Source organism: Neoarius graeffei, chromosome 4 (assembly GCF_027579695.1).
Source record: "Neoarius graeffei isolate fNeoGra1 chromosome 4, fNeoGra1.pri, whole genome shotgun sequence".
In the NCBI taxonomy this organism is placed as follows: Eukaryota; Metazoa; Chordata; class Actinopteri; order Siluriformes; family Ariidae; genus Neoarius; species Neoarius graeffei.
In genome coordinates this window covers 71,971,088-71,997,344 of record NC_083572.1, presented here as the reverse complement: position 1 = coordinate 71,997,344, position 26,257 = coordinate 71,971,088, and the positions used below count along the sequence as shown (strand labels likewise).

The 26,257-nt window shown below is 39.9% G+C and overlaps 1 protein-coding gene across 2 annotated transcripts in view; it reads left to right on the top strand.

Moving 5' to 3' along the window:
• gata2b (GATA binding protein 2b) overlaps positions 1–10,190 on the top strand; it is a 14,138-nt gene extending 3,948 nt beyond the window's left edge. For both annotated transcript variants that reach the window (XM_060919631.1, XM_060919630.1), the window contains exons 5-6: positions 7,558–7,683; positions 7,899–10,190. In XM_060919631.1, coding sequence (XP_060775614.1) covers positions 7,558–7,683; positions 7,899–8,147 — 375 coding nt within the window. In that variant the 3' untranslated portion in view covers positions 8,148–10,190. The remainder of the gene's footprint in view (positions 1–7,557; positions 7,684–7,898) is intronic.
• Positions 10,191–26,257: the final 16,067 nt, after the last annotated feature.

The window sequence follows — 26,257 nt, the reverse complement described above, 5'->3', positions numbered from 1 at the left end:
CTGTAGTGTGGAATATTATGTCAAAAACTGCTCAACTAAATAAAGAAAAATGGCAGTCGATCATTACTTTAAGACATGAAGTGTCTTTTAATTAATAAAAGTAAAGAAAAAACATGTATCCAAACTTTTGACTTGTACTGCAAGTTAGGTAGTTTGAATGTTGTTACCTGATCAGGAAAGAAAAATAAATTATGAATGAAGTAGTTACAGTATGTAGCTGATTTTTTTTTGTCTTTGACCTTTTAAAGCATTTGTAATGCATTCCTTTCACCAAAAGACATATAACTTATAGACATTATGATAATAGTCTGGAAAGCCTTTGCAAGTCATTGCAAGGGCAGCAATGAGAAACAGCCAGTAGCTGAGTAGCCTTTCCATTTGCTCATGTCATGTATGTGACTTAAATATGAAAAATGTGTTTCCATTTCAATTTTATGAAATATTGCTTTATCAAATCTTCTGAAGAACCACCTCATATGAACATAACTTTTTTTGTGCTTTTTTAAAATTAATTTTTCCATTACTGGTTTTTATTTATTTATTTGTTTGTTTATTTTTACTATTGTGCATTAAGCAGGTTAATGGACGCACAGCTATTGAGAGTCAGAAAGGAAACCAAATTTATCTTCCAAATGGTCAGTAAGACAGCACTGTATAAAAAAAACCTGTTTTTTTCACACTGTACCTCAAGTTCTTTTTGCAGAACAGCCTTTCTACCTGTATCTCCCCAACCACAAATTTCTCCATATTTTCTCTCATCTCTCTTTTTTTTCTTGTTTCCGTACAAAATTGTCACAAAGCCACAAAGTCACATGATAGATTGAACATCTGTTGTGCTCATTTTTGCAAGAAAGCAGGATTTGGGGATCAGACACCCCCAGATGAAAGTTTGTGTAGTGTGTGCATGATCTTGTCCTTATGTTCTCAAAAATAAACTGATCACAAATGATTAATGTCTTGTAGTGAGAAAGGGTCACCAATTCTGCGATTTTGAAAGTCATGTAGTGTGCACTTGGTTTAACATTAGGTAGATGTAAACTGACGCTTGGAAGCAAGCGTCCTTTGCTGTCAATGAAATTTGCTACCTACTGTAGATTCAATTTAGAATGATTAAATCCTTTAAATCATAAATCAATTTTCTGTATATTTCTGTAATGTTAAGGTAATGTAGTGGCTTAAAATGCGTGGCTCAAATTAAGTTCAGATAAAGTAGCTGTGGGATCTGGCTGTCATGAGATAATGCAAGTTAGCATTATTTTAGCAGTTATTATAGCTAGATGACTAGCTTCCTCATCAACCTATTTTACTGAACAAATATGAAAAAGTAGCCTATCTATGGCAATCGTGTTGTAAAACTTTAGTAGGGTAGTAGGGACACAGGGTAACCTCCAGTTCATATATCCCTACAAGACAAATCTACAGTATTCCCATGAGTAATGTTATTAGCTGTCTATGTAGCTTAAATATTATCATTATAACAGTACAGCTTGCAAACATTAATGATTGGCATTCATTCATCTTCAGTAACCTCTTTATCCTGATCAGGGTCACCTATCTTTGAAGCACTGATCGTGAAGCAAGAATGCACCTTAAATGGGACACCAGACCACTGCAAGATACCATTCACACCCACACATTTACATCTTGGGGCAATATTGGGGATATTTTTCTCTTTCACAATGGTCACCATGTCAAATTAGGCAACAATAGTACCTATATAATTCTTGCCGGGTCTTGGTCGGGAGACTGGTAACACTAAAAGTTTGAAAAAAAGTATTGTACTTCTTCCCACTCCTTTTTCGAACAATGTGCGGTGTACTGTAATGTCTTAGCTTTTTATGTTATTTTATTTATTCTTTTTTTGTCACTTTTTTCATTTTCTTTCTTTTGTATGTACAAATAGTTACATACATTTTTATACATGTTCGAAATAAATAAATTCATTCATTCATTCATTCATTCATAAAAGTTTGACCCTGACCAATCATTGTTCACGTCCTTGCGTGGCTTTGGGGAGGTGGGTCAAGAAACTGTCAATCATGGCTATCAAGGACCATGCCATAGGTGTTGTCAAACTAGCTGAGAAAATACAAAAAAAGTCTGACATGCTAGACTTTTTGTTGGGGTGTTGTGGGGCGTCTCAGACTCCACATCGCTGTTCTACAGTTATGTCACATTATAACGCTCATCTGTTGTTCCTGACCTTCATGTTAGGGCCCAATGCTGGAAATTTGTTGGTCACAACAAAATTGTGTCAAAATTGTTCTGAATTCATGTAATCTGATCCCGGCATTAGAGTACCATGTTTTTAACTGGAGAACCTGCAGGAAACTCGTGCAAAAATAGTTTCGATTGACTCAACTTTATAAAAGCAGGACTGTTTGTGTGTGTGTTCATTACTATGTCATATCCACTTAACTGTATAAATCATGGCCTTGTTTCCATATGTGAAAAACTAGCTATTAAAGGTTAAAGTACACTGTCAGAAACAGGGGTACAGTAGGAGTCCATTTCTGTCCCCCAAGATAGAATATACACTAACGTACCCCATACGGCTCATTATTGGGCTTCAAGGTGTGTACCTTTTTAGGGCCAAAAAAGTTATATGTTCCCAAGCAGTATATAAAGGGTACAGATAAGTGCCTGACAGGGTCCTGCCCCAGTGACAAGCCACTGCACCCCTAAAGGTACAATAATTTACTTTATTTTGGAAATTGTCTGTGATTCAGCACAATGAAAGCAAACAGTTCAAATGAGCGAAGCGGTCTGGACCTATTACACTTAAGTGGCTCAAGAAGTACTAATAAAAGACTTTAAAAGTCCCAAAACATTCCACTCAAATTTTTAATTCTTAGGTGTTTTCTGAACACCGTGTAGCTCCAACAGGCCGCTCTCCCCCGCTCGCTCTTCCGGTGGTGCAGGTGAAAATGAGAACAGACCACCAGAGCTCACAAAGCGGAGGGAGGCGGCTCATGACAAATTGATGAAGGCGAATGCTTGATTTGGTGCCTCTGACTTTCGATTCGCAAAAGTTAATGTTACAATCAATTTGTTATTATTAGCAAAAGTAATAGGTTGTTATACTGAGTTTTCAATCCCAAAAAATACTGCACACCCTCTGCAGGGCCACATCTCAAAGGTACATATGGTTCAGTCCGTCCAGACTCCAGCAGGTTCAACGCTGAAAGGCGGAAGTTACGGAAGCCCGAATGATTCTTGCATTTCCTTGAGAAAAAAAACCATTGCGAGATCCAAAATGCTGAGAAAGATAACACAGTGAAAGGGAGCGAGCATTGAGTGCGAGGTGCTGGTGGTATATTTGGGTTTGTCCGGCAGAGGAGGACCGCTCCGGGGGTTTCCGGGGCCGGATGTCTGCTCGGTCCCGATAGAGGAGTTCAGCGCCTGCGGAGAGCTTACTGATGTTTCTAGCTCATAATTTTGTACTACAGGACAGGAATAAAAAAAGAAAGAAAGAAAAGAAAAACATAAAAGGGGAAACGAAAGCGGCTGGAAGGAAAAACAGAGTTGGAGGTAGACATGTAGATTTACAAAGCTGATATGTGGGAAGATTTAAGAGCAGGACTGCAGTTTGGCTGAGTTTAAAATCGCACACTACAAATGATAGGTTTCTAATATTAATGATTCACATTATATAGTGGGTTATAGCTATATTTTGCTTAACTGCACGCAGAATGTTACAGTAATTTAACTGCAGGATTTTTTTTCCAGTGAAAATAACCCTGGTAATTTTTCCAATTAAAAGAAAAATTATCATTAAGTTTGAGATAAGCATCAACATATCATTGCACTCTTATGAGAAATATTCACCACTTTAAAAGGAACCAGTGAGTTTTTAGCATCATATCCAGACACACAGGTGGCATGCAGCAGTTGGGCGATACACTATTTACCACCTGGGAGGTCCGTATCGTGAAATACCGTGGCCGAGGTCATGGTATTTCACCATACGAACCGACCTTAAGCTGGTAAATAATATTTTTTTTCTTTACCAAATTCTAACAGAAAATGAGAGCGCCCGAAAAGGAAAACTGAGCCGAGCCGCCATTTTGAATCCTCATTCACGGCTGTAATGCAAATTGCTTCCTCCTCGGTATACAAGTGCACTTCCATGGCAGGAAAAAACATTTTGCCGCCTATGTCGTCACCTATTTATACAAATGGGTGTCATTCAGGATTCAGCCATGTTTTTGCTCGGCGTTAGCAACAGTTAGAGGTTTTTAGCTTTCTCCTGAAATGTTTTCTTTTATTTTTTCTTCCTCAGGGTAGTAAAACTCGCTTTTGCTGTGAACACTGTCGTTATCGCTATCCATGCTGTAAAGTTAATGCTATTCTCCTGAGAAATGCTGGCAAAATTTTATAAGATTTTTGATACTTATAAATAAATATCTTATTTAAAAAAAAAAAGATAAATGTTGACAAAAAATGCTACTATGTTTGTTGTTGTGAACGAGCGAGTCGCCAGAGGTCCATAACTGGGGTCTGTATGGTAGGATACGGACCCGCTCGCCAGCCAATCAGAGCGCAGGATTTGATGGAAACCAGACCGTGAAAAATATATTTCATGTTATTTTTTTCGCGGTCTGGTTTCCATCAAATCCTGCACTCTGATTGGCTGGCGAGCGGGTCCGTATCCTACGATCCAGACCCTGGTTACGGACTTTTGGAGACTCACTCGTTCACAACAGCAACAAACATACTGGTCAGGGGCGCCGCCAGAAATTTTGGGCCCCATGAAAGATTAGAATTTTGGGCCCCCAACTTTGCCCATCCTCGTCACAATTGCACTAATGTCATTATTTGACTTTTGATAGCCCATGGACCTTGAGTTTGTGACTTTGTTTTTACATTTTATGTATTAACCTACTAGGGACTAGATGAAAGCTGGTCAGTGACTAATTCTGGTGCATTTACAATCACAAAAATTCAAGATTTTGCCACATGCCTTCTTGTGCTAGGACAATTGGTAGTGAAATGTGTGATGTGACTGCTAAGCAACACTTTAATCTAGCAAACTATTAGCAACACTTTAATCTAGCAAACTGTATATGGCGCTCGCTCATTAAAAACTTCAATCCTAAAGCATTTATGGGTTGTATTGCTGCTTACCTCCTTCTCCAAAGGGGGGTTCAGTGGTTTGGTAGGGCGGAGGTCCCCCTGAGGCTGAATCTGTGCATATTTAGGGCACCCCATTAGTTATGAAACTGGTTATTAGCACTAGTTATTAGCACCAGCATAACGTAATATTTCATCTTGTTTATCACACAAGTCAGTTCAGTTATTAAAATGGAAAAAATGTCACTGTACAAACTGTAAAAGTGTTCTCTTGATAGGCTAATCCAACCACGTTCATACTGTTCATTTACCATTCGCTAATATTTTGAACACACGTGAGCGATAGCTACCTTTCTTTGGGAAAAACTGAGTGACCAGTTGCCTGCCTCTCCGGTCCCTCTCAGCTTTCAGCTGCCTTTCTTTACGTTTTTGACAGCCACTCTTCATATTTAGCAATCATAGACTGTACGCACTCCACTGCTGGCTGGCTGCTGCACCGCGACACAGCAGCAAGTAGCGTTGCACTGATCAGCACACAGATTTAACGCATCGCACTTCTACCAGAACTGGACCGTACCATTTCGCAAAAGGGGGAGGGTTAAATGACAATATGTTGAAGAACTCAAGAAATAGACAACCTTGTTCAATTAGCTCATTTTACCAGATGGAATATTGCATTGTTGTTATTTCAAAAGTCTTATTAAAATCATTACAAGCATATTATCAGCCCCTTAAAGGGCCCCATGGCAGTGCTGGGCCCCTAGAATTGTTCTAACCTTTCCCCCCCCTGGCGGCGCCCATGATACCGGTAGTAGCATTTTTTTGTCAACATTTATTTTTGCATTTCTCAGGAGAATAGCATCAATTTTACAGCATGGATAGCGATAACGACAGTGTTCACAGTGAAAGCGAGTTTTACTACCCTGAGGAAGAAGAAATAAAAGAAAACATTTTAGGAGAAAGCTAAAAACCTGTAACTGTTGCTATAAACGCCGAGCAAATCCAGCAGTTTATTGAGGAGCAAAGGGCAGAAAATACAACAAAAAAGACGACCTATCACCTCAATGTCTTTGGGAAGTTCTGTCGAAACCTAAATGAAGGTTGAAAGATGGAAGACATACCTGGCAAAGAACTAAACATGTTGCTGTGCAACTTTTTCATGTCCGCAACAAAGAAAAATGGTGATGTGTACAAGCCGTCCTCGCTCATGTATTGTAGCAAGTTTGTTCTAAATATGGTTTCCTTTTCGGGCACTCTCATTTTCTGTTAGAATTTGATAAAGAAAAAAAAAATCCTGTTCTACAGGGTCGCAGGCAAGCTGGAGCCTATCCCAGCTGACTACGGGCGAAAGGCGGGGTACACCCTGGACAAGTCACCAGGTCATCACAGGGCTGACACATAGACACAGACAACCATTCACATTCACACCTATGGTCAATTTAGAGTCACCAGTTAACCTAACCTGCATGTCTTTGGACTGTGGGGGAAACCGGAGCACCCGGAGGAAACCCACGCAGACACGGGGAGAACATGCAAACTCCGCACAGAAAGGCCCTCGTTGGCCGCTGGGCTCAAACCCAGGACCTTCTTGCTGTGCGGTGACAGTGCTAACCACTACACCACCGTGCCGCCACAATATAAGTAATGATATGAAAATAGTACCATTCAACACTATCCTTTTGGCCTCAAGTCACATCAGCATACAGTCTGGAGAGCCAAGCAAACACAATCATTGATCCAAAAATGTAAAGCTTAATCCCAACCATCATCAAATAAGGAGGCTATTATGGATGGAGCTCCTTTTTTGGGGAATTAATTCTTCCTCCTCGTCTAGTGTTGGAACTCCGACTTCTGCCATTCTTATTCTACGTGTGAGGTGGTGAGATTCCCACATTGTGACACATAGGCAAACACCTCATCGATATCACAGGATGACAAATACTTATAATGGGGAGGAAATGTAAAGGTAAATGATGGAGAACATGATATGGCACAGCCCTCTTCAACAGGTAGTGTTGTCCTACAGCTCCAGGGTTCCAGGTTCTATCCTGAGTTCGGGTTACTGTCTGTGTGGAGTTTCACATGCTCTCCCTGTATCTACATGGGTTTCTTCCAGGTTTTCTGCTTTCCTTTCAAAAAAAACAAACAAAAAAATAAACAAACATGCTGGTAGGTGGATTGGTTACAATAAAATTGCCCCGAGGGGTGTGTGTGCGCGCGCGCTGGACTGGCATCTCATCCAGGGTGCATTCCCACCTCATTCTCAGTGTTCCTGGGATAGACTCCAGATCCACTCACACCTTGAATGAACAAATGTAGACTGATACAATAGAAAAAATTAGTAATAATGACCACTCCATGCCACTAATTAGGAATTAAAACACAAAAATCAGTACAAATTTGCCAGTACATTAGATTTTCATGAACCATGTGCATTAACCTAAAATGAAAATTGTTCCTATTTGTGTGTGTGTGTGCACGCAGTCAGCAGCCAGGAGAGCAGGTACGTGCTGTGCAAACTGCCACACGGGCACTACTACACTGTGGAGACGTAACACCAATGGAGAGCCTGTTTGCAATGCCTGTGGTCTCTACTATAAACTGCACAATGTGCGTATCACTTAACTTGTTATATGCATAAGTCTGTACCTGAAAAACCCTTGCTATTTCCTTGCTATCCAAAGAACCATTAAAGAACATCAGGACCTGTGATTCTATGACAGGTTCAATATGGTGTTTAATTTTCAGTGCAATACAGTACAGTTGGTTGTCACTCTACCATTGGTACTCACTATTTCTATGTATATTTGTGCTTATTTTATTAGATGAACCGCCCACTCACTATGAAGAAGGAAGGCATTCAGACTCGCAACAGAAAAATGTCCACCAAATCGAAACGAAGGAGAGGCGAGAGCTCTCATCAGTTTCACTTTAGCAGATTCATGCAGGACAAACCACATGCCTTTAACCACATCACCAGTATTTCTCACCATATTAACATGACTCCACCTGTCGAGTTTCATCCAGCCTTCAGCCACATGCACCATGCTAACTTGGTGACTGCCATGAGCTGAGCACCACATGGAGGTCTTTTTTGTGGATTTGTGAAATCAGAGACTTTTATTTAAGTGCTTATACACTTTTAGAGTTACATGTTTTTGTACATTCACATATTGAAGCTAGCTAACTAAATGAGGTTGTTGATTTAAAAAAATATCATTAGCTGACTGTATAATAAAGTGCACTTTATATCAAAACTCGATGATATGTTCTAGGGAGGTTTGCAAAATGCAAGGGACTTTCTATGGAAACACTGCATTTCAGAAATCTTTTGAATCACCCAGTCACAACATCTGAGTGTTGTAAAAGAGTTACAGAGGAAAAACCTGGGGTTTCTAGAGCATGTAAGTGTGTGTATGTCTGATAAAACTGTGAATGTTGAACATTGCAAAAAAAAAAGTGTTATTTAGTTCTTCCTGATACTACCCCACTTCTACCTCCACCCTTCCTCCATTAATGAGTCCCATTCACGTGGCAGCAAAATCCCAATTTTTATTATTATTATTATTTTTAAGGAAACAACACATTTAGCAGTGTTCCAGGAACTGGATGTCCCTGTTCTGCTCACAGTACAATTTCGGTGAAGTTGAAGTGTTCTTATATTTATGCATTTCAGTAAATAAAGTGCTATTTATCTGGTCTGGTTAGAGAAGTGTCCATTCCAGTGATTCTGATTCTGAATCTTGGTCATTTATAGACCTTGTGCTGATAGCTACAGTGGATATAGAAAGTGTACACACCCCGTTAAAATGACAGGTTTTTCTGATATAAAAAAATGAGACCACGATAAATAATTTAAAAACTTTTCCCACCTTTAATGTGACCTATAACCTGTACAATTCAGTTGGAAAAGCAAACAAATCTGTTCAGGGGAAAAACATAAAAAATAAAAAACGTACAGTAAGCTGGTTGCATAAAAGTGTGCACGCCCGTAAACTAATACTTTGTTGAAGCACCTTTTGATTTAATTACAGCATTCAGTCTTTTTGGGTCGGAGTCTATCAGCCTGCCACATCTAGACTTGGCAATATTTGCCCACTCTTCCTTGCAAAAGCGCTCCAGATCTGTCAGATCGTGAGGGCGTCTCTTGTGCACAACCCTCTTCAGGTCACCCCACAGATTTTCAATTGGATTTAGGTCTGGGCTCTGGCTGGGCCGCTGAAAGATGAAATTCATCTTCAGCTTTCTAGCAGACACCTGAAGGTTTTAGGCCAAAATTGACTGGTATTTAGAACTGTTCATAATTCCCTCCACCTTGATAAAGCCCCTGTTCCAGCTGAAGAAAAACAACCCCAAAACATGATGCTGCCACCACCATGCTTCACCGTGGGTATGGTGTTCTTTTGGTGATGCACAGTATTGTTTTTACATCAAACATACCTTTTGGAATTGTGGCCAAAAAGTTCAACCTTGGTTTCATCAGACCATAACACATTTTCCCACATGCTTTTGGGAGAGTTGATGTTTTTTGTTGTTGTTGTCATTGTTTTGTTTTTTTGTTTTTTTTTGCAAAATTTAGCCGGGCCTGGATGTTTTTCTTTGACCCTACCTCATAGTCCAGAAATATGGAGAATATGGGAGATTGTTACATGTAGTACACAACCAGTACTTGCCAGAAATTCCTGAAGCTCCTTCAGTGTTGCTGTCGGCCTCTTGGCAGCCTCCCTGACCAGTTTTCATCTTGTCTTTTCATCAGTTTTGGAGGGACGTCCAGTTCTCGGTAACGTCACTGTTGTCCCATATTTTCTCCACTTCTTGATGACTGTCGTCACTGTGCTCCATGGTATATCTAATGCTGTGGAAATTTTTTTGTACACTTCTCCTGACTGATAGCTTTCAACAATGAGATCCCTTTGCTGCTTTGTAAGCTCTCCGTGAACCCTGGCTTTTGCTGGAGGATGGAACTGAGTAAATGTCTGAACTTCATTTGGGGTTAATCAGAGTCATTTTAATTGATGGCAGGTGTGAACCCAAAAAGACTGAATGCTGTAATTAAATCAAAAGGTGCTTCAACAAAGTATTAGTTTAAGGGTGTGCACACTTATACAACCAGCTTATTGTACGTTTTTTATTTTTTATGTTTTTCCCCCTAACAGATTTGTTTTTCAACTGAATTGTACAAGTTATAGGTCACATTAAAAGTGGGAAAAGTTTTTAAATTATTTATCGTGGTTTCATTTTTTTTTTACATCAGAAAAACCTATCATTTAACGGGGTGTGTACACTTTTTATATCCACTGTATGTGGTCTAATTAAAATGATGATAACTATCTAATGAGCCCCATCAGGTGTGTTTGAGCTGATTGTTGGCTCCAGGAGAACATCTTTTTTCCCCCAATATGTACCGTAGCCCATACTTAAATGTCTATGCAACAGTGTTGAACACAGACATCCAAACTGACACGTGTGGCTGTGAGCTGCACACACGCCTCTGATACACAGATGTTATCAGTGTGATGAGCAGATTAGAAGAATGAATGGAGCACTGGACTCCAGAGAGATTGAGACATGAGATAACACTGAAAGACTAACCTGATTCCTCTTTGTATTTCTCATCTTGCACAGGAGCAACAATACCATATCTCTTAAATGCATCAAGTTAAGTCTTAGGAAGATTTGCTATTACAAGAATATGTAAGATCTTGAGAAAAGGCACTTCTAGCATAATTACTCTTTACAAAATAACATGCATAGAACTTAATAAGTTTGATATTTTTTTTGCAATAATGCTAGCAACTGTTAGACCAACATTACTAGCAAATAGCTCAATAAAAGTTGCTAAATTGATCAGCATCACTCTGTAATATTAACCTGATAGCTAAAACACAATCTACACCTTAGCAAAATACTCCAAGCCACCAAGCAGTAATATGGGAGTATGGAGTATTTGTCCACTGCATTATGGAACAATCATGTCAAAGTGCATGCTTTTGTACACTTGTAAGATAACATACACTCACCGGCCACTTTAATAGGAACTCGTTCTTGATTCTAAGATTCCTATTCTTGGCTGGCAGGAGTGGAACCCAATGTGGTCTTCTGCTATTTCAGAAGATGCTTTTCTGCTCACCATGGTTGTAAAAAGTGATTATATGATTTACTATATCCTTTCTGGCAGCTCAAACCAATCTGGCCATTTTCCTCTTATCAACAAGGCATTTCCACCAACAGAACTGTCGCTCACTCAATGTCTTTTGTTTTTCGTACCATTCTGTGTAAACTCTAGAGACTGTTGTGTGTGAAAACCCCAGAAAATCAGCAGTTCCTGAAACACTCAAACCAGTCCATCTGGCACCAGCACCGATCCCACAGTGAAAGTCACAGAGATCACAATTTTTCCCCATTCTGATGTTTGAAGTGAACAATACCTGAAGCTCTTGATTTGTATCTGCATGACTTTATTTATTGTGCTGCTGTCAAGGGATTGGATGATTTAAATAAATGTATAAAACAGCAGGTGTATGGGTGTTCCTAATAAAGTAGCCGGTGAGTGTAAATGTATAATGTTTCAAGTTCAAGTTTCAAGTTTATCTGTATAGTGCTTTTAGCAATAAACATTGTCGCAAAGCAGCTTTACAGAATTTGAACGACTTAAAACATGAACTAATTTTATCCCTAATCTATCCCCAGTGAACAAGCCTGTGGCGACGGGGGCAAGGAAAAACTCCCTCAGACGACATGAGGAAGAAACCTCGAGAGGAACCAGACTCAAAAGGGAACCCATCCTCATTTGGGCAACAACAGACAACATGACTATAACATTAACAGTTTTAACATGAAGTCAGTTTTGTTGATGTTATAAACTCTTCAGTTGATGGAAACTTGAGTGCAAAACTGTTCATGACAACTGCAGTCCTAAAGTTAGCAAGTCAACTGTAGTCCTCAGCCATAAAAGCATTACTGTAAGAGTCCAGAGTGTCCTCCAAGTGGGACTTTCAACTGTCCAATGTAACAGCTAACAAGATAGAAAGCAAAAATCATTGGTTTGCTGTCAAATTACATTGACTATAGCAAATGTAAAGTACACAGAATACACTTGACTTTCATTATATTAGTGGCCATTGTAAGTTATTCTACAGTAACGCTGTCTCGACTGATCAATGCTCTAATTTGTATACTGTACATCTTTAAGCAACATGGTGTCACAAGTCTTACAAATACAAATGAAAAAAATCTTTTCACTGCAAAACTGTTTGACTTTAAAAGAAATCCTTAAACCCAAGGCAACAAGTTTACCTTATTTGTAAGGACAGATGATCCAGTATATCATTTATTCCCCTATTTTTTCACTATTCACTACCATCTGATGGTGTGTAACTGTGAATATGAGACTATGAGATAAAAAAGTACCAAATTGCAGTTAATCAAGTAAGCAAAAGCTTTGTTAATTTTCTTTGGTGTAACTGTTGCTATGTAAATTTACATATACTGTATTGCTATAGGGGCGGCACGGTGGTGTAGTGGTTAGCGCTGTCGCCTCACAGCAAGAAGGTCCTGGGTTCGAGCCCCGGGGCCGGCGAGGGCCCTTCTGTGTGGAGTTTGCATGTTCTCCCCGTGTCCGCGTGGGTTTCCTCCGGGTGCTCCGGTTTCCCCCACAGTCCAAAGACATGCAGGTTAGGTTAACTGGTGACTCTAAATTGACCGTAGGTGTGAATGTGAGTGTGAATGGTTGTCTGTGTCTATGTGTCAGCCCTGTGATGACCTGGCGACTTGTCCAGGGTGTACCCCGCCTTTCGCCCGTAGTCAGCTGGGATAGGCTCCAGCTTGCCTGCGACCCTGTAGAAGGATAAAGCGGCTAGAGATAATGAATGAATGAATGAATGTATTGCTATATGATTAGAATATATACAGTATATTGCTCCCATTTAACATACTGGTACATAAACTGCAAAATAAACATGAAATTAATTATTTGAAAGTTCTAAACTATTTGAAATATTAAAAGTTCAGTGTCATACTAAGTAGCTAGCTAAGAAACAGTGCACTGAATTGTAATTTACTGAAGATTGGCATGAAGCATTTGCAAGATCTGGCCCAACAGGTGTGTGTTTACATTTGTTCTGAATGAAACTGGGGCAAACAAACCCTCCTGCTCTCGAACACATTCATCTTCTTTCTTTCCCCTTTCTTTCACTTTTCCCCTTAATTTACGTATCATCCTGTTTAGTGGGTAAATTAATTCGTCCCTCTGTGTGGAAACAATCCCTCCTTTCAAACGGCGAACAGCAACTGTAAACGCTCAGTTCCCCTCTCCTGGGACAATGTTGTGTGGCGAACATTTGTATGTGTGTGTGTGTGTAAGAGAGAGAAAGGTGTGTTTATGTGTGTATTCTGTTGCAGGTCTCTCAGGACATGGTGACAGATCTGCTGTCTTGCTCTACTGCCCTCCTCCTCCATTCTTTTCTTTCCCTTATCCAAGTGGTTTTGTGCTGAGAGAAATTTTTGGAGGAAGGAAAGAAGGCTGCAGGTAGGACTCTTGCATTATCACAATGGGGAAAAACAACCATTTTACCCACAAAATGCACAATCGCACAATCATGCCTGCAGGTCTTTTCAATAGATGTTGCTCCATGGAGATTAACTATTTAACTAGTAAACTGGGTTGTGATTAGGGAGACGGTGTATAGGATGACACTTTAAAGCTTAAAAATGATCATCACTACAGAATCAGCATCATTTATAATAAATGCACAAGTGATAGACATGGATTCAGTGCGATGGTGGAGATTTTTTAATGCACTTTCCATTGCCATTGTCCAACACTACATTATAACATTGTACCATTTTTAGTTTGAGGTACAGTATTAAACCATGTTTCCCCTTAAAAACAAAATGGAAGGAACAATGGGATAAACATATATAAGAGCACAGAGCTATGGAACAGAAAAGAAAGAAATCAAGAAAGATAGAAAAAAAGGAAAGTCACCAAAGAAGCTGGAGAGAGGGTCAGCCACTGATTTAAGATAAGCAGGTTGACAGACAAATATTTGCAAAATGTGCAAGGGGGAGGAAAAGAGGCACATGCACACTGAGGCACAAAGACATGGAGAAAACTTCATTGCTCTAATACAATATATTCACTAACATGATTAGATAAAAAGTCTAACCTACCCCAAATATGATACTATCATCAATCTGTTTTACTGTTGTTTGCAGTGTTTTATTTTTAATAATTGTAAACTTTCATAGGTACATTAACCTGAGTGACATATCAGGCACATCCTTTAAGCATAATTAGAACTGTAATTAGAATAAATATATAAATAAATATATAAAATATACTCTATATGCACCGTATATTCATTATGCTTCACTGTCATTCATATATATATATATATATATATATATATATATATATATATATATATATACACAACAGACATATACAGTACTGTGCAAAAGTCTTAGGCACCCTATTTATTTATTTTTTAATACAAACTTTATTATATATTTTTAGTTTATGACTACTACATTATGGAACTAGTACAAAAACACTTTAGATTTCCAAACATTAGTTTTCCAGCACAAAATTAAATGTTACAGAAAAATGTTTGTATGTCAGTAAAGAAAGCAGCATATTACATAACAGACCATTTTTCAGACAAAAACATACTGAAGACTACTGGGTTTTGCTGGAAAAATAGTGTGACAATCAAAGTGTCCAGAAGAACTGTGTCTGGTTCTGTAAGATGCTCAGTAAAACCTACAGCTCAGTTCCTTATAAAACTACACTCACTGTACCCGAGACTCCAAGTTTTTATTATTTTTTTAAGCGAAGGGTCGTCTCAAGCCAAACATTGACTTCTTTCATGCATTACTGCTTACTGATCTTCAATGTATTTTTTTTATGTAGAAACATTTAATTTCATTATTTTTGAAGGCATCTTTGCTCTACAGCATTTCACTGCATGTGCCTAAGACTTTTGCCCAGTACTGTATATCTTTGTGGTTGGTTTCTAAGCTTTTAAGAGTGGCATTCTGTAAATGAGCACACTGGGAGTGTATGTGTACATGTACTATGCTCCCACTGAGGCTGAACCCAGCTTAACAGAGAGAGAAAGAAAGAAGGGCATGCCTCTGGGAGTATCTGGTTTCTCAGCTTCAACAATAAAGCGTTGACAGTGTCAGATTTGACTTCAGATCATTGTGCACATGCACACGTACGGATTAGGGGCAAGGAGAACATGTGCTCCCATACAGCATAACAGCCGTATTTAATGTTTTAAAAAGCATTGCACTTTCTTTGTCTCAAATACAAACAAACTTGAAAAAAAAACATAAAATAAAATGTGAATATGGCTGTTTTTAACATTCACATTACATTACTGTCTCACAGATAAGCAGAGAATTAAGTAAGAGTCATAAATGTAACAGATAAAATACAGCAGTTTCTGTTTTCGTGTTGTGGTGTTTTACAGAAAAATTGTCAATTACTCATAGCTGCTGGTGCGTTTTTATTACAATTATGTTACTTAATTGCATTTCAAAAGAATGAAATTCTGTCACTCATTTAAAAATAATTTTTTTATATTATCCTTTAAAACAACATTCATGCAATTTCCCAGTGTCTAATATAAAATCTCATTCATCTCATCTCATTATCTCTAGCCGCTTTATCCTTCTACAGGGTCGCAGGCAAGCTGGAGCCTATCCCAGCTGACTACGGGCGAAAGGCGGGGTACACCCTGGACAAGTCGCCAGGTCATCACAGGGCTGACACATAGACACAGACAACCATTCACACTCACATTCACACCTACGGTCAATTTAGAGTCACCAGTTAACCTAACCTGCATGTCTTTGGACTGTGGGGGAAACCGGAGCACCCGGAGGAAACCCACGCGGACACGGGGAGAACATGCAAACTCCACACAGAAAGGCCCTTGCCGGCCACGGGGCTCGAACCCAGGACCTTCTTGCTGTGAGGCGACAGCGCTAACCACTACACCACCGTGCCGCCGGGCTATTTACTGTATTTTATTATTTACTATTTACTGTTTGATCTTGAACATGGGGCGGCACGGTGGTGTAGTGGTTAGCGCTGTCGCCTCACAGCAAGAAGGTCCGGGTTCGAGCCCCGTGGCCGGCAAGGGCCTTTCTGTTTGGAGTTTGCATGTTCTCCCCGTGTCCGCGTGGGTTTCCTCCGGGTGCTCCGGTTTCCCCCACAGTCCAAAGACATGCAGGTTAGGTTAACTGGTGACTCTAAATTGAGCGTAGGTGTGAATGTGAGTGTGAATGGTTGTCTGTGTCTATGTGTCAGCCCTGTGATGACCTGGCGACTTGTCCAGGGTGTACCCCGCCTTTCGCCTGTAGTCAGCTGGGATAGGCTCCAGCTTGCCTGCGACCCTGTAGAACAGGATAAAGTAGCTAGAGATAATGAGATGAGATGAGATCTTGAACACATTAAGAAGGCAAGAAATTGCACCAATTAACTTTTGACGAGGCACCTGTTAATTGAAAAGCATTCCAGGTGACTACCTCATGAAGCTGGTTCAGATAATGCCAGTAGTGTGCAAAGTGTCACAGGGCTACTTTGAAGAATCTAAAATAAGAAACTTTTTAATATGTTTTTGTTTGCCACAAAAGTCCATATGTTATTGCATAGTTTTGATGTCTTCAGTATTGTTCTACGATGTAGAAAATAATCACAATACAGAAAAACCTATGAGGAGGTGTGTCCAAACTTTTGACTGGTACTATATACAAAAATAGGTTGATGTATAATCACACAGTTATGTAAGCTCACGACTGCTATTCCTTTAATAAAACACGTGTGAATGTGTGATCATGTAAACCTTTTCTTTTATACATAAACAATCATTCCATGTAAATGTGCCACTCTGACACTCTGCTAATTGTTTGTTTAGAGAGAGGCTATAATTGAGTAGCTGTAATCGAACAGATCACTTGGTTTATCGTTTAAAGATAAGAGAGAAAGCCCACTAATGCAGTTAGTCATATTACTAATGGATACAGAAAGCTTTTAGCTCACTAGCTTATGTGATTGATGGGTTTGAAAGGGTATTTGTGTGTCTAACTGTGTGACCCTGCACAAAATGACCTTTTGTTAAATCTTTTTTTAAGCGGAACTACCACAAGTAAGGTATGAATGAATGAATGAATGAATGAATGAATGAATGAATTTATTTTATTTTCGAACATGTATAAAAAAATGTATGTAACTATTTGTACATACAAAAGAAAGACAACGAGAAGGTATGATACATAAAGACATGCTTTTGTGGGCAGCATATAAATATCAGAAAAATGAAACATAAGGCTATATGAACATAAAGACTATGGAAAATTAAATATAAGGTCCAGGGCTTAGTGAATAAAGGAGTGTTTTATAACCTTAAAAATTGACTGAGACTACAAATGCCATATGTTTTAAGAAAGAAAGCACAACTTTATTCATCACACACTTGTGAAATTTCCTCTCTGCATTTAACCCATCTGAAGCAGTGAACACACACACATACCCAGAGCAGTGGGCAGCCATGCTAACAGCACCCGGGGAGCAGTTGGGAGTTTGGTGCCTTGCTCAAGGGCACCTCAGCCCAAGGCCGTCCCATATTAACCTAACCGCATGTCTTTGGATTGTGGGGGAAACCAGAGCACCCGGAGGAAACCCACAGAGACACAGGGAGAACATGCAAACTCCACACAGAAAGGCCCTTGTCAGCCACTGGGTTTGAACCCAGAACCTTCTTGCTGTGAGGCGACCGTGCTAACCACTACACCTCCGTGCCGCCCAAGAACGTTATACTTTATGTTCCCTTACAGTCTTGAATTAAATATTTTTTTCATCAGTCAGCAAAATATGGAGCCCCTAAAGGGACGTGTTACAAACAAACAAATAAACCAAATAAAGTTACAAGCCCACAAGAATCTACCTGACAGAAGCCTGAACTCCATAAACATGATGAAGTGTTTCTGACAGGAGAATGGGACATATGCAAGAATGCAAAATGTACCAGAAGATATAATAAATCAACAAAGAATGTGCACATCAGATACTTTCTCATGTGCACGAGAAACTTTCCCAAAAAAAATTACACAATTTTTAGGGACTCCATAGCAAAAACTACTCCATAATGAAAAAGCTTTAATGGGATCTCAGACCATTTGATATGTTGCTCACACCCATTTCCATTGATCATCCCTGAGATATGAAGCTGTATCAAAATGAAGGATGTCCAAAAAAAAAAATTTCTGTAGTTTTAAAAGTTCCTCTGAACGCAAAGTCTTCTAACATTCTTAAATGCAAGAGGTTAAGAAACACAGAGACGCTTGGATGACACACAGTCAGGTTGTACAAACAGAGGAGAAGAGAAGTGCCCAAGAGCCTGAAAGTCACTCCGACTGATATCCAGAGGACCTGTGTGGAGATGAGAGAACCTGCTAGAGAAACAGCCATTTCTGCAGTCCTCCACCAATCAGACCTGAGTTTCCAGACTAAAAACATGATGGCTTACTTGGAGTTTGCCAGAAGGTACACATAGGTCTCTCTGGCAATGAGAAACGAGATACAATCAGGATAAATGTGTGTATGCCTTTAAAGCCAAACACCCCCCCCCCCCCCCCCCCCAAAAAAAAAAACCCTGCCATTTGACAATCACAGCAAGTGCCCTGATATGCTCCCTGCATGTCTTAATTAAAAATAAAACGATTTATCCATTTTAAAAATTACAATATTACTAAGAATAGCCTTCCCTTTGCACTGAAACCGGATATCTGCTTGTGATGTAGCTGATACACTAGTACACTGTTTACCTTAGTAACACAGAGTCATTAAAGGTCCCATGGCATGAAATTTTCACTTTCTGAGGTTTTTTAACGTTAAAATGAGTTCCTCTGACCTTCTTGTCACCCCAGTGGCTAGAAATTTCATAATGTGTAAACCAAACTATGCCCAACATTTGAGAATGGCACGTCAAAACGGCGCGTTGATGAGCTCTTCCCTTTACTACGTCAGCAAGGGAGATGATCCCCACGCCCCCCCCTGGATTCCCACCCACTGTACGGATTGCCCGCCCAGTTGTAGTGAGGAGACCATAGAGGACACAACAACATGGCATCACCTAAGCGAGCGAAACATGGAAATTGTGCTGTACATGGATGTGACAACACAGAAAAGAGTCTGTTTTTACTGCCGACGGGAGAGCCCCTGAAGACGCAGTGGCTTAATTTTATTTACTTCAATAATACGCCGTCGAGTCTACCTTAGACGGTGTATGTTTGTCGGAAGCATTTTCCTGAGGAATGTTTCCACAACTTGGGACAGTACAGGGCAGGTTTTGCACATCAAATGTCACTGAAGCCTGGGTCCGTACCAAGCATCCCTGCCGCATCAGCAACAAACACCGAACAAGTAAGTGTATAACTGGTTGTTTTGCCGTGTTTTAAAATCGGTGCGTTAGCCTAGCAATGGCTACATTAGCTGTGCAGCTAACTGCTTCCTGCAGTTAGCCAGGTAATCTGCGCTACAAAACTAAAGAGCATGCAGCATGCTCTGTTAAACTGAGTTTAGTCTGGAAATTGACTGTAACTTATGAGCTTATGTTTGACTATTGCTCCGCAATGCATGTCTTCTGTTGGATAAGCGCTATGTTGCTGTAGTTGCTGCTTCTATCCTCTTTGGTTATGGAGTGCGTGTTCAAGCCTAGGGTATTATACGTTCGTAAACTATCACTCCGAACACTCTCACTCTCTGTTCTCTGTGTCACGTTGAGTTTACGAAAGGAGTCCGAGGGAGAACGGGGTTTTGTCTTAGCAGCGTGGCTACAGGCGCTGATAGCAGCGAGTATGTGTGTGTGCGCAGCTTGGTCAAGCCCCTCCCCCTCCCCCCATGGCCCGCCCCCACCCTCTACCCTTCCCCGCCTCCTGCTTCTCATTAGCAAAACGACGCACTGGGAAAAGCGCTGAAATGGGGCTTTCTCCCAGGAGGCTATATTTACGTGCCAAGGGTTCATTTCGAGAAAGGCTGCGGATATAACATCCGGAAGCCTCCACGAGCCCGTTTAAAGCATCAACAAACCACCATGCCATGGGACCTTTAAATAAAGGCTTCTAATTCTAAAAAAAAATCCACAGGCACTGTAGCACAGCTCCTCACTGCTCTGTGTGTTCACTGCTTCAGATGGGTTGAAAGCAGAGAAAGAACTTCACTGTGCTGTAATGTATATGTGAGAAATAAAGGCTTCTAATTTTAAAAATCTAATCAGAAATTTTCTGTAACCATATGATTTTTACTGGCAACAACATCCGTGAATCAAGACTTCACTTTTATGAAGTTTAAATCTCACTCGGCGACCCTGGTGAAAAATAAATATACTTTATTGTATTTAAAGTATATTCATATTTTCAATAGTATATTGAAAATGTACTTACACAAATTGTACTTTTTGTAAATATATAAAAAGCATACTAACATCACGCTTTCACGCTAACACTTTTAACACACTTTAAAATAATTATACTATATTACACTTTATAGAAATATATTATACTAAAATATACTTAAGTGAAAGTTATGTGTAATGTAGCATATAAAAGTACACTAAATAAACTTCAAGTTGCACTTTTCTACAATTTAATTACAATTAAAATATATTTAGTAATTACTTGTTCCAAAGTAGCATGCCTCAAGTTAACTAATCATAAACACACTTGAAGTATATTCATGATTAGTGCGGCTTCAAGTACACAAAAGTATGCTAAATTTTAGTACACTTAGCACATTTATTTTTCACCAGGGAAGATAACGCAGGCGCAGTACTGACACGGATACTAGTAAACAATCCCGTTGCCATAGCAACATGATTCTTGCCATCTAAAAAGATCACTTTTCTCAGCGAATAAAAACAAACAAAAGCATGTCACATAAAAATACAAGGGGGAAAATGGAATTTTTTTGAAAACAAAAAAGAACACCACTGCGAGTAGCTGGCAATGGAGCATTTATAGGTGGCGAAAGGTGTCGGCTAGAATGCAGGGTAGCGGACATAGACATATAAACATAGACGCCGCCTTCTGCGTAGAATCATACGTCATCCTCGCCGCCATATTGGATGTGGCAAAGTGGAGATTCTTCAACCGTCTCTGGCGTCTAGACAGTAGCCGAGAATAAAGGTGCCTCATTCGTGTGCTGCGTTTAACTGTACCAACAGGTTTACCGTCCAAACGAGATCACATGGGATTACCTTTCACAGGTGAGACTGGAAAAATACTTTTCATTGTATTTGGTCGTTATAACGTAATTTTACGAACAGATTTTTCTGACTTTGTGGCTAATATGAAGTCTCACGCATAATAGCCGCTCGGTGAAACCTGTCTCCAAACAACGAAGTATTTCCTTCGTAACTACGCTGATTGTTGTTAGTTGCTTAGCTAACTTTTCACATACTATGTAGGTTTCCCAAAAATAAAGACATGACAAAGCAGTGGGAGACAGCTGTGCGACGGGAAGGGTTTTCTGCTACTCCGTCATCCATGCTCTGCAGTGAACACTTCAGAACGGAGGATTTTGGCAGAACAGGTCAGACAGTCAGGATCAGAGAGGGAGCTGTTCCTTCAGTCTTCAGTTTCCCAGCTCATCTCCACCGGGTAGGTGTATAGTTATAAGCAGTGAGAATTAGATAATACAGTGCCACACTATGATGAACGTTTTTGAACGTATGATGAATGTTTTTAACCTTTCTGAATGTGAAGGAATCAGTGATGCATTTTGTTTTGGTATGACGTTAGAACCTGGCCGAACTCAGTTTGGCGGTCATTCAGCTCACTTTATTCAACGAGAGTAGGTCTGTGTGGTGACTCAATAAATAAAACAGTAAATTTTTATTTTCATTCACTATTTCCAGTTTTTCCACTATTTCCATCATTTATCATATTCAGTCTTGTAGGTTGGTTATTGTGGCCTCAGGTTTTGGTAGCTTGCTACGGTATGCTGACTGATTAGCTTACCTGAGCTATCTATCGCGTATCTGTCGCTAGTTTGCAGTGTACAGGATATTTCGCACACTATTTATAACCATCACATTAAAAGTTATATGTGTTGTTTTGATGCCTGTTTGTTTCCCAAATATATACATGTGTTTTAATGGGTGAATAAAAGGCATCGAGTTAAATATTATTGTAGAAAGGGGCTTTATGAAGTTCAGTCCATTTACTTGCATTGGTTTACGGGGAAGATTTGCCACATCAAATATGGCGGACACTCTGATGTATCCCAGCAACGGGGCCACCAGCTCAATGCGGCGTCTATGTTTATATGTCTATGGTAGCGGACCCCCTCCCCCAAAAAAACTTCCGGGTTTTTCCGGTCATGTGACGCGAGATATCGGTCATGTTTCGCGAGATGTTGGGCGAGATCTCAGACAGGCCCCGTTGCTAAGGCCCAAGTATGTTGGTGAAGTACACGAATAGACCAAGTTCTCCTCCATTTTTATACCTTTCAATTTTCCGGTAGGAAGTAATCGGAGGACCAGGGTCTGTTGTTGAAATAGATGAAAGAAAATTTGGCAAATGTAAATATCATAAAGGCAGACGTGTAGACGGTGTGTGGGTATCTGGTGGCATCAAAAGGTACACTGGAAGGTGTTTCTTTGAAAGTGACAGAAGTGAAGAAACTCTTGTGGCAGTAATAACAAAATACATCAAACCAGGAACAACAATAATTTCAGACTGTTGGAAAGCATACCATAATCTTGATAAATTTGGTTATATCCATCAAACTGAACCATTCAAAACATTTCAAAGACCCAAAAACTGGCGCATGCACTAACAAAATCGAAAGGACGTGGCACGCCCTCAAGAATCATCTTCTTCTTTTAGCTGCTCCCGATTAGGGGTCGCCACAGCGGATCTTTTGTCTCCATTGCTCCCTGTCTTCGGCATCCTTCTCTACCACACCTGCCACTTTCATGTCCTCTCTCACCACATCCATGTATCTCCTCTTCGGCCTTCCTCGTTTTCGTGTGCCTGGCAGCTCCATCCTCAACATTCTCCTTCCAACATGCTCTGCATCTCTTCTCAGGATGTGCCCATACCATCTCAGTCTCATCTCTCTTAGCTTAATTCCCAAGCTCTCCACATGTGCTGTCCCTCTGATGTGCTCGTTCCTTATCCTGTCTAACCTCCCATCGCAAACCTTAACATCCTCAACTCCGCCACCTCCAACTTTGCCTCCTGTCTCTTCGTTAAGGGTACGGTCTCCAATCCATACATCACAGCTGGTCTCACTACTGTCTTATACATCTTACCTTTCACTTTTGCTGGGACTTTCCTATCACAAATGACTCCTGAAATCCTTCTCCAACTGCTCCACCCTGCCTGCACTTTTTTTCTCACCTCACTATCGCAGCCCCCATTTTCCTGCACAGTTGACCCCAGGTACTTGAATTCACCAACTTTCTTTACGTCTACTCCTTGCATCTTCACTACACTCTCATCCCCATTCTCATTGATGCACATGTATTCTGGCACGCCCTCAAGAATAGTCTCCCAAAAAGTGGAACACGGAAAGACCTTTATGACTCTTATTTTTATTAATATTGCCTCAGAAATAAATACTTCCAAGACAAAAACACTGAGTTCCTCACATTCCTTTCATTGATTTCATGAATTTACAACCCCAATAAAGACAGTGACAAAGAAAATGAACATCATCCAGAATCCACCTCCACCTCTCCTACTACTTCAAGTTCAGCTACCTCCATCAGTCTGGATCACTCGTACTTTGATACCAGCGGCAACCTGTTTCTATGTAGGTGAGTGTGATAAATACATGAATCCCAAAAATATGGTTGTGTTCACTTTGGGGGAGGACCCCCAAACCCCCTAAAATTGAAAGGTAAAATGAAAAAATGGAGGCGAACTCGGTATATTTGTGTACCATTTCTAATTCGGCCTTAGTAACGGATCCTGTCTGAGATCTCGCCCGACATCTTGCATCACATGACCAGAAAAACCCAGAAGTTTTTTTTGGGTCTGCTATTCTGGAGTAGCTCCAAGGTGTCTTCTCTCTGCTAACATGTGTGTTCACTGCTTCCATGATCAGGCTTATTTTTACACCCAAACATTTAACACTTGGGCATCTTCAGGGTTACAACAATTTTGAAGCAATGTATCCACTAGATCTCAGCCTCAAAGTCACGTAGACTGTAAGTGACGTCACAACCTTGGACTCTTTCGCATAGTTTGTACTCGGAGTGCGATATTTGAACCTTGGAGAAACTGAGATGGCAGGGACATTATTTTTCTTTTAAAATAAAATCTGTACACAGTATACAGGTACAAATATGAACAAATGAATAATCAAACATGTCTTGTATGGATATTATCTGTCAATATAAAGGAGTTTATTTTTTGGGTTTTGTTTGTGTCACAACTCAAGCCTGAACTAGAACATGATTAAACAGCTCTGTGGAAACCTGAAAAGGGAGGTAGAGTCCATCTAACCTGACAGAGTTTCAGAGGTTTTGCATCAAGAAATTGGAGAAGAGCCCCAAATCCTGGTGTGCAAAGCATGTAACATCATAGCCAAGAAGACTTAAGGCTGTAATTGTTGCCAGGGGACTTTAACAAAGCGTTGAGTAAAAGGTCTGAAAACTTGTGTTTTTATTTTAAATAAATGTACAAAACTTTCTGCAAAACATTTTAAAGGAAGGGTATATGTAAATATAACAAAAGAAGATAAAGTACACAAGGAGAAGAACAAAAACAATTCTTCCAAAGTCACTTAGCAATACTCATTGATCCCTACAAGAGATGTCTGGAATTGGCAAATCAATCCATAGATTGATCCATTGACTTGGTTTTGTAATTAAGCATCTGACTGATAACAAGTGACAAGTTGTCAATCTAAACACACACACACACACACACACTGTGTATGAGAAGGTAAAGTTCTGAATGCATTATATTGAATTCTGTGAAAATTGTGTTCAATTTCCATTTTATTTTAAATTGCAACACACAGGATCTAAAACAATAAAATGCAAAAGAGACTAAAATCAACAAACATATACACAAGCAAAAAAAAATCAAGACACAAGACAAGCAGATACTGTAAACCTTGACAGAGAATTCTGCAGTATTCAATTCTTCATATATTAGGCTGATCGCCTCAGATGCCTCCCTTTGATATCAGATTATATCTTCCCTCAAAAACCCATCACAGGTGCGCATAATATATATATGTGTGTGTGTGTGTGTGTGTGAGAGAGAGAAAGAGAGAGAGAAAGAAGTGAGCTGCCTTCTCAATAATCTGATAATGCTCTCTTACCTACATATAGTTCTTGAACCTAAAATTTTTGAATTGAACCTGTCTGGTTTTGGAGAGGGATTTGCCTGAAAACAATGGACATTTTGACTCTTCTCTTGCAGGATGAGAGTCTGCTCAGCTGCTCCATGGCCAGGCATGGATTATTCCCTCATTATTGCACTTGCCAGTAAACTAAAAGGTCTCGAGTTGATTTGAAATGTGGCATTTGCATTGGGAGTCTATGGCTGTTATCTCCCAATATGAAGTCCAAAGAGTTGCCACTGCCAGTGAGGCAAGTCATCATTAAGCTGAGAAAAATCAAAACAAAAAAAAAAATCAGCGAGCTAGTAGAAAGTTTAGCTGGCCAAATAGACTATTTGGTAGATTCTTAAAAAAATAGAATGCACTGGTGAGCTCAGCATCTCCAACAGGCCTGAAATACTACAGAAAATAACTGTCGATGACAGAAGAATTATTTCCCTGGTGAAGACAAACCCCTTCACAACAGTTGGCCTGATCAAGAACACCATCCAGGAGGTCAGTATATCTGTATCAAAGTCAACAAATAAGAGAACACTTCACCAGAATAAATGCAGAGGGTTTACCACAAAATGTAAACCATCAGTAAATCTCAAAAACAGGAAAAGCAGATTAGACTTAGGCCAAAAAAAAATCTACGAAAGCCCATACAAGTTCTGAAACAACATCTTATGGACAGATGACACCGAGATCAATTTAAACCAGAATGACAGGAAGAGAAAAGTATGGAGAAGGGAAGGAACCACTCATGATCCAAAGCATATCACCTCATCTTATGCCACGAGCAGGTACAGCTGCTAATAAAACTGGTTGCTT